The 7,908-nt window shown below is 54.8% G+C and overlaps 1 protein-coding gene across 1 annotated transcript in view; it reads right to left on the bottom strand.

The window, feature by feature from the left end:
• Positions 1-7,908, bottom strand: part of LOC146591143 (hexokinase-2) — a 10,027-nt gene continuing 2,119 nt past the window's right edge. The window contains exons 5-17 of the mRNA XM_085313366.1: positions 7,773-7,872; positions 7,402-7,585; positions 6,465-6,620; positions 6,066-6,299; positions 5,514-5,818; positions 4,862-5,010; positions 3,921-4,040; positions 3,478-3,573; positions 2,885-2,984; positions 2,505-2,688; positions 2,017-2,172; positions 1,499-1,732; positions 1-488 (exon numbers count right to left, since the gene is read on the bottom strand). Coding sequence (XP_085169492.1) covers positions 344-488; positions 1,499-1,732; positions 2,017-2,172; positions 2,505-2,688; positions 2,885-2,984; positions 3,478-3,573; positions 3,921-4,040; positions 4,862-5,010; positions 5,514-5,818; positions 6,066-6,299; positions 6,465-6,620; positions 7,402-7,585; positions 7,773-7,872 — 2,163 coding nt within the window. The 3' untranslated portion in view covers positions 1-343. The remainder of the gene's footprint in view (positions 489-1,498; positions 1,733-2,016; positions 2,173-2,504; positions 2,689-2,884; positions 2,985-3,477; positions 3,574-3,920; positions 4,041-4,861; positions 5,011-5,513; positions 5,819-6,065; positions 6,300-6,464; positions 6,621-7,401; positions 7,586-7,772; positions 7,873-7,908) is intronic.

Raw genomic sequence — 7,908 nt, 5'->3', positions numbered from 1 at the left:
ACACGGCAGGGCRGGGAGGAGATGCGGGGAGGAGAGCTGGGGTTTAAAGCAGGCTGCAAGCGAAACAGGTCCAGCTCGGACTGGAGATGCGGGTACACAGCCAGAAGACACTGGGAGCTTTACTCAGCACGGGGTTTTTATGGCAGGCAAACTCCTAAGACAAACTCTATGGAAAGCACACAGCATCTCCAGCCCTACTGGYGGTATCTCGAGAGACCTAGGAAAGCTGAGAGTCTGCTTGCAGGGGGTTGTGTGTGTGCGTACGGAGGGAGGGAGGCGGGGACGGGAAGGGGAACATCCTCTGCTTTGCTGAGACCAAGCTCTTCAGCAAACCTCCTTCCTTCTACCGCTGGCCGGCCTCCCGGATCCGGCAGGCCACCGCCGTGATGAGCGCTGCGCCCTTGCCGCTGCCGTCTTCCGACTGCAGGAAGGTCACGTCGCACTTGGGGGACAACTGCTTCACTGTTTCGTGCATGACACTGGAGAAGCTGCAGGAAAGCGGCAGAGAAAGAAGAGGAGCCGGTTTAAGTCGCCTGTGGTTGCAGGTGCCAGCCCMAAAGGGCAGGAACCCGTTGGCCCCTATTTTACGGTTGCCTTCAGCAAACTCTCCACCAGCGCTACAGACTCAGAGAAACAAGGTCAACAGAGGAGCAGGACCGCTTTCAGAGAGCTGCGAGGTGAGCTCAGCCACGTGTTAGGCATCAGAGACGCCGAGTCTCCGTACTTCAGCCAGGATCATGGTTGCCCTGGTGTACACCCGTWCTCCTTCCAGCCAGGACCGAATGTGGCACCTGCTCCAAACTCCCCAGGTAGAGTTTGTCAGGGTCCTGAGAGCACTGATAGGATTTAATGGTCCTGAGCAGCCTCACCTGGGGTCTCCACCAATCCCCTCTGCCCATGGGCCAGTTTAAGCTCAGCCCTGGGCCTTCACTCTCTGTCTGAGCTATATTGTCCTACAAGTTGCGGTCTCTAGCATGCTTATGCCCAAAGATGGACCTTGTTGATKCAGACCTTGACCTACAGGCTGACTTCCTGGCTTAGCTTCAGACCTGCATTACCACCACGGACCTGCCTGGCAAGCATCTGGCCTGTGGATTGACTTCCTAACTTGATCTCAGACCAGCCTCATCACTACAAGCTTGTCTGATGATCTAGACTCTTGGTTGAACTTGATCATCACCTCTGTCCTGCTCACCTCACTCTGGGGTGGTGGGACGGGCWCTGCCTGGTGAGGCCCCTGCCCTGCTGGCTGTGTCATGCCCCTCGGCTCCCAGCTACCTGCCCCTTAGGGAGCAGCCACCCCTTGTTGCATCCTGATAAAGTCTAGCTCGGTGGGCTTCTGGTCCTYGCAACCCTTAAGACCTTAGGTCTCCTCCTGTCCTCTCTGACTGCCCAAACCAGACCCCTGCTCAGCACCCATCCTGCCTGGGATGAGCACATCGCCCCGGTCTCCTCTGAGGACAGCCCTGGGCCACCTGCATGCAGATGAGCGACTCACTGAGGGTGCAGCTTGTAGAGCGTGCCGTCCACACCGACCGTGACCTTTAGGAAGTCCAGCCCACGATTCTCCCGGATCTTGTCCACCACAGCTGCCATGCCAGCCCCGCAGAGCTGGGCTGCCCGCCGAGCCACCACCGTGCACACCTCCTTCACGATGATGCTGTCGTCGCAYGTGCTCTCCAGGCCGAGGTGCTGGAGGATGGAGCGCACTTGGAGCAGGGCCAGGCAGTCGCTGCGGAGGACACAAGATAGAGGCAGCATTATCAGATGGGGCAGCTTGGGCTTTTGGCTTCCCCTTTCTTATCTGCACCCTGCAGAGCACAGGAACTCGTGGTTTAGACAACGCAGAAGTCTGCGATTTTGCTGTCGTCTTCTGCACCATCCTGGCTCCAGAARGAGCTCAGCACTTGAGATTTCTCCTGTAAGCCTTGGGGACGCGTTTCCCAAGCTATATCTCTGCTCTGGTCTGCAGCAACAAGGCCAGAATCATTGCCCACCCTGCCTGTCCGAGCTCACCTTTCTATCTGGGATAGGAACTTAGTCTCAAAAATCCCTCTGGTCTTCAGCCTCTCTGAGATGCGTCCCCGGAAGAGCAGCCCTCGCTTAGTAAAATCCATCAGGATGTTTCGGACAATCTCACCCAGGTACATCCCGCTGATCATCTTCTCAAACCTAGAGGGGAGAGGACAGGGCTGAACATCAGGGCAGGAAGGGACGCAGCAGCATGTGGGATCCAGATCCCAGCTTGGCCAGACACCTTCCTCATGAAATTCAGCAAGGTGCCAGGCCAGATACCCYGGAGAAAACACAGCAGTGCGGTCTCCACCTTGCAGGCAGGAAGCTTGGTTGACGCTGATGGTCCACCAAGGGGTTGAGGGGGAGCACTGAGTTGCTCCTAGACACCCAGCCTCATCTCTGTGCACACCTTGCCCCAGGCACACCARAGGGTTAGGGGCAGCTCTCGCAGTGGAGTCCCTTCCTAGCCTCACAAAGCCACCACGCACCTTTGCTTCCCAGGGTTGAGAGACAGCTCATCCACCGCCAAGTCAAATTCCGTCCGCACGTCGTCCAAGCACCCGTTGTCACCAAACGCCCCCCACTCCATGTTCACGCACATCCTGCCCTCCTCCCCTTCCACCAGCTCCACATTCCTCATCTCTTCCATGTAACAGGCGTTGCTGCCTGTGCCTGCCAAGAGAAAAGCATCTTTCAACAGCGGGCTCAGAGAAGCTGTCTGTGAGCTTTTATCTTACATCCTGAACAGCCAGAAGCCCTGTCCCAAAGGAAGAGGCACTGGAAATGGCTAAGACTGCCCTGCACAGGTGGATTGGTGCCCACCAACAGGATGGGYAAGGGAACTCTGCAAGAAAGTTTCAGTTCTCACCGACTATCAGCCCAACTTCACAATATGGATCTTCATACCCACAGGTCATCATGGTGCCAACTGTGTCRTTTACCAGGGCAACCACATCCAGGTCAAATTCCTGCAGAGGGAAGGGATTATGCATGTTACTCCTGGAAGACAGCCTGACACATCACTGTCTTCTCCAGTGATGGGAAAGGACCTGACTGCTGGGTGTGCACACATGCCCCATGTATCTTTAGGTGGACAATACAAGAGTCGGTCACACCTCAGATACCTCCACCAAGGTAAGTACTGGCATGCTGGAGGAGTCCTGCCAGAAGCAGCCTCACAGCAAGAGCTGTGTGTGATCTGCACTGAGGAAGAGGGCAACGGTGTCTCCCCAAGTCATAGGAGAGAAGTCTGCTCCAGTCCTGGACAGAAGCAGGATCTTGGCTGCAAGGTCTGAAAATCCAACCTCTAGCAATGACTAAAGGTGGTTGTTTAAAATCAGATACTCATTAACCCTGTGTTCAGCCCGTTAACTTGCTTTTAAAGCCCAATTAAAGATCCCCCAAAGAGCTGGGATGTGGYAGCAAGCAGCCAGCTTTTCTCACAGCTCCACGGACATTCACCTCTCTCCTGTGAATTGCTTCCTTTAGCAGGTTCACTACATCTTCTCCTTCACAGCCGGTGGCCTTGAAACCCTTTGTCCACTTCAGAAGAATCCCCTATTGCAGGGAAAAAAAGGCGGTGAGCCATCCAGGCAGCYGGACAGGAGGGACAGCCCGCACACCTCCACCAGCTTTTGGTGGGCGCTATCAGCCAAGCGGAGGTCAGATCCTCACGCGTGTCGACTGAGCCCTCTCCAGAGCTCGGGAGAACTGCGGGGTTTCTTGAAGCAGCAAAGGAGGCTTTGCAGGAGCGCTGGTAGCCCCAAGCTCTCACCTYACCCCTCTTTTGGATCTCTGGCTGATCTGCCCCACAGCCGTTGATTCGAGTACCTGGACTTACCAGTGCGATTTGGCTTTTCAGCCAGCCCTGGATACCGGSCACGTGTGACACGAGTTGGGCTTACCTCATCCAGGTTGGTCTGCTGGCAAGGGAAGGAGAATGTGAATCCGAGCGGGAGCGATACACCCTTCATCCCCATGTACTCCAGGAAGTCAGAGATGCAGTGGACAATGTGGTCRAAGAGCTGGGCAGACAGAGCCAGAGGAGGCAGTTAAGTCACAGTGGAAAGCTCAATTCACTTTTAGCCTACCTGATGTTCTGAGGGCAGCGATCCATTCCCAAGCCACCAGGGCTCTGAACAGACCCCTCAGCTGCACTGTACGAGGTGAGCAAACCCAAAATTGCTCCCTTTTGTCTCTCCCCCAGCACCAGTGTGGTGATATCACTCTCATATCTCCATCTTGCAGACCCCATACTGCACCCCAAAGCAAAGGAGGAGCTGGCAAAGAAGTGACAACTTCACATGGGTGGTCCTTCACAAGGTAGCCCCAGAACCCATTTGCCTCGACACCTGCTAGAAAACCTCCTGTCCCCCAAGCACTGCTTGAAGTAGTTTGCAAAACTGCTTCAGTCTGTGAACAYGGCTCTGGAGAGGTCTCTGAGTGCCTGTGTTGTGGTTTCCCTATCCAGGCAATGTGGYTGATGTTTATCTGCCCTTTGATGGGGTAGGAGTGGGTCACTGTGGGTTTCACYGTGCATTTCAGGGAGGGTCACTGATGTCTGGGAATAACCATTGCTAACYTAAAGCCAATTTTGCACTTTCTAAAGCACATTTCAAGCTCCAGTGCTGCAGGACATCTATCTGAGTCCTTTGCAAAGGCAAGAAAGCAAGTGTCATCCACGCTYCTGATTTTGTGCCATGGAAACCAAAGCAAGGCAAAATCAACTCGCAGGGCCCATGGTTGGGCCTGCACTGGCCTTCTGGGGTGGCTGCACTGATTACCACTTCCACAGCACCCCCAGGAAAGATGTCTTCCCCCCCAGTCTCCAGCTGCTCATCCTCACCTCCTCTCCTGTCCCTTGCATGATCTCCAACGGGATGGAGTAGATCTTGTTGTGCATCTCAACGCCTCGTCTCATCCCGTTCCGCACACGTACCAGCAGCACACGGAAATTTGTCCCTCCCAGGTCCAGGGCCAGGAAATCTCCTTTTTCTGAAACCCAAGAGAGGCTCATCAAGAGAGAGATCCCAACAGGGGCCTTTTGAGTGTGGCCCAAAGGGTCATCCAAATCTGCCTTCCTCCTAGGAGGACCAGAAACCCAAGACATGGCAAGAAATGAGAACAGTGGGCACAGGTGAAAAGGCAGGAAGGCAAAGTAGAGGTTAGCTCCAGCCTCGTGGACACAGCAGGGTGTTAAGCCATGGAGAAGTGGACACTCGAGCCATGAAATGAAACTGGGAGTACAACCCAAAGCAACAGTGGTGAGAAACCTGCAGCAGTAAAAGCAAAGCTTGGTGTGAAGTCCAATGCACAGTGTCCTGGAGGCTCAGCTGCTTTTTCCAGTATCKTACCAGGAGGTTAAAAACCTTGTGTCACTCACACCATAAGGAGGGAACCRACCATGACAAAAGTCCCAGCCTTTCCCTAAAAGGCAGAGATGTTGGGAGCCRAGATGCTCACTTTGTGCCCTACACAGCAGGTATGTGGCACCTCACCTGTCCCATCTGGAGTTGAGCACACGTAGGTGGGCAACATTTTCACCGTGGCCTCTGCATGTGTCTGCTTGCCAAGCCCCTTCTCTATCTCCAGCCTCATCCTTTGCTTCACCTCCAGGAGCTGCTCACGGCTTAGTTTGAGGGCTTCCAACGTCTTCTGCCGCGCCTTGTGCTGGGCAGCCAGTCTGTAGGCCACAGCWGTCACCATGGCTGCCCCTTTGCCGCTTCCGTCTTCCGACCTCACGAACCGGATGTCGCAGTCTGGCAGCAGCTTCCGCACTGTCTTATGGAGGCGCCGGGCAAAGCTATGGGGCGGAGGGGAGGGGAGGAGGAAGAAGAGGAGTTGAGTACGTCATCATGGGGCATGTGAGTCTCTGGGAATAAAAGTCCCCTTGGGATCCAAATGGTGGGGCCCTGGGGGATACTCAGAGACACGCCGCTCGTGCCAAGCTTGTATTCACTGCTGGTAGGGCCAGATTTGCACGTGYGCTCTCACCCTGCAGCCAGCACCCTCTGGCTCCCCACCGGCCTTGTCCACGCTCATGGACTTACTGAGGGTGCTTCTTGTAGACAGAGCCATCCACTCCGACAGTGGACCGCAGCCGGTCCAGCCCCTTGTTCTCCTTAATACGTCGCAACACGGCCGCCAGGGTGGCCCCACACAGGTTGGCCGAGCGGGTGGAGACGATCTGGCAGATGCGGTGGGTGGCCACGCAGTCTTCATGAGATGGCTCCATGCCCAGCTTGGTGAGGATCTCATAGGCTTTTTGCAACCCTTCTTTCTCCCTACGGATCAAAGAACAGAAGAGATTTGTGCCTGACAATACCACTTTTGTGGTCTAAAGTGTTTCTTTTTGCCCARCGGATAGCTCTGTGATGAGTCCTGTTCTAGCAGCACAAACATCAGCAACTAGGCTAGGACCCCCTGAAAAACATCTMGGTCCCACTCACTTCTCAATAGCAGAGACGTATCTGGTCTCGAAGTGGCCAGTAGTGAGCAGATCTGGTGTGAGCCTCCCACCAAACAAGAGCCCTTCCTTAGTCATCTTCACCAGGATGAGTCTGACCAGCTCTCCCATGTACATACCACTGATCATCTTCTCAAACCTGCCAAGGTAAGCACAAGATGCATTYGCTTGACTGTGGGTGCACCAGGAGCTGACCACCAATGGCATGGGCGGGTTTCCAGTACGTAAGCGTGAAAAAATCAGATTGTGCCCCCAAAAGAGGGCAGATGCTTGCACCATCTGCAGGAGTTATTCAGATCACTGACATGCCCGCACTCCTGCAAGAACAGAGCTCCCCAAGGCAGGTCTACGTTAAAAGCCCTTCGCTGTAACGACAGAGCGACCTTTCAGGCATAGATAYAACCTAGGGGCTCATTTTCCAGGGTAGTTTATTCTTTCCCATCACCAAGAAAGCAAAGCYGTGTTAACCGAAGTGTTATTCTGCAAGGAGAATTTACAGCTACTTGAAGGGTGTCTTTCAGTTCCCAGAGATCTGCCCCAAAACCTACCCGTGCTGCCAGAAGCCAGCTATGAAGATACCTACACCCTGTCAGAAATGGGAATTCTGTAGGACTCTAATGTGGACATTAGGTGGTGGTATTTGTCTTTGCTTGCAGCTTATTACATGGGAAGGGGAAGGAAACGGAGATGGACACGTTATCCWAGCAAAGGGCTCCCGAGGGAGCGGACATTGGGAGGTTCATCGGATGCACCAACCCAAACTGGTGATGTCGTCCCTATTTGCGCTGGTGTAGCCAGTACCCTGGAGGACACTGTGACCTACTTAACTGGGATGACCTCCTCAGTCCCACTAGCACAAAGGGAGGACAGAAAAGGCAGAGCAAACCCCGAGTCTGAGCTGGAGCCAGGAATGCGCTTACAATTGTTTGCCAGGGTTGAGCGAGCCCATGTCTATCTCGTGGTCGAACTCGGTCCTGATGTCGTTCAGCACCCCGTCGTCRCCAAAGGCCCCCCACTCCATGTTGATGCACATCCGGCCTTCGTCCCCTTCCACCAGGTCAATGTGTCTCATCTCCTCCATGTAACAGGCGTTGGTACCGGTACCTGCACCGAGCACAGAGGCTCCGTCACTTCAGGCAGCTGAGAAACGATGCCGCGTTTCCCTTTTTCTCCATAATTAGCAATAGCCAAATGCAATAGATAAAGCAAACCGGCAGCCGGTTTGAGGGGCTGCCTTGCACCGCAGCGCTTTGCGGCACGTTTGCCCTCGCCCAGCCCTGCTGCAGCTCACCGACGATGAGGCCGACTTCGCAGTTGTGGTCGTCGTAACCGCAGGTCATCATGGTCCCGACCGTGTCGTTCACCACGGCGACGATGTCTATGTCAAAGTCCTGCAACGGTGGAGAGGCGAGGCGGTGAGGCAGCGC

Source organism: Rhea americana, unplaced genomic scaffold, assembly GCF_003343005.1.
Source record: "Rhea americana isolate MKP2758 unplaced genomic scaffold, rheAme1 scaffold_383, whole genome shotgun sequence".
Lineage (NCBI taxonomy): Eukaryota > Metazoa > Chordata > Aves > Rheiformes > Rheidae > Rhea > Rhea americana.
Note: the sequence above shows the minus strand (reverse complement) of the source record. Positions and strands in the feature narration are given on the sequence as shown.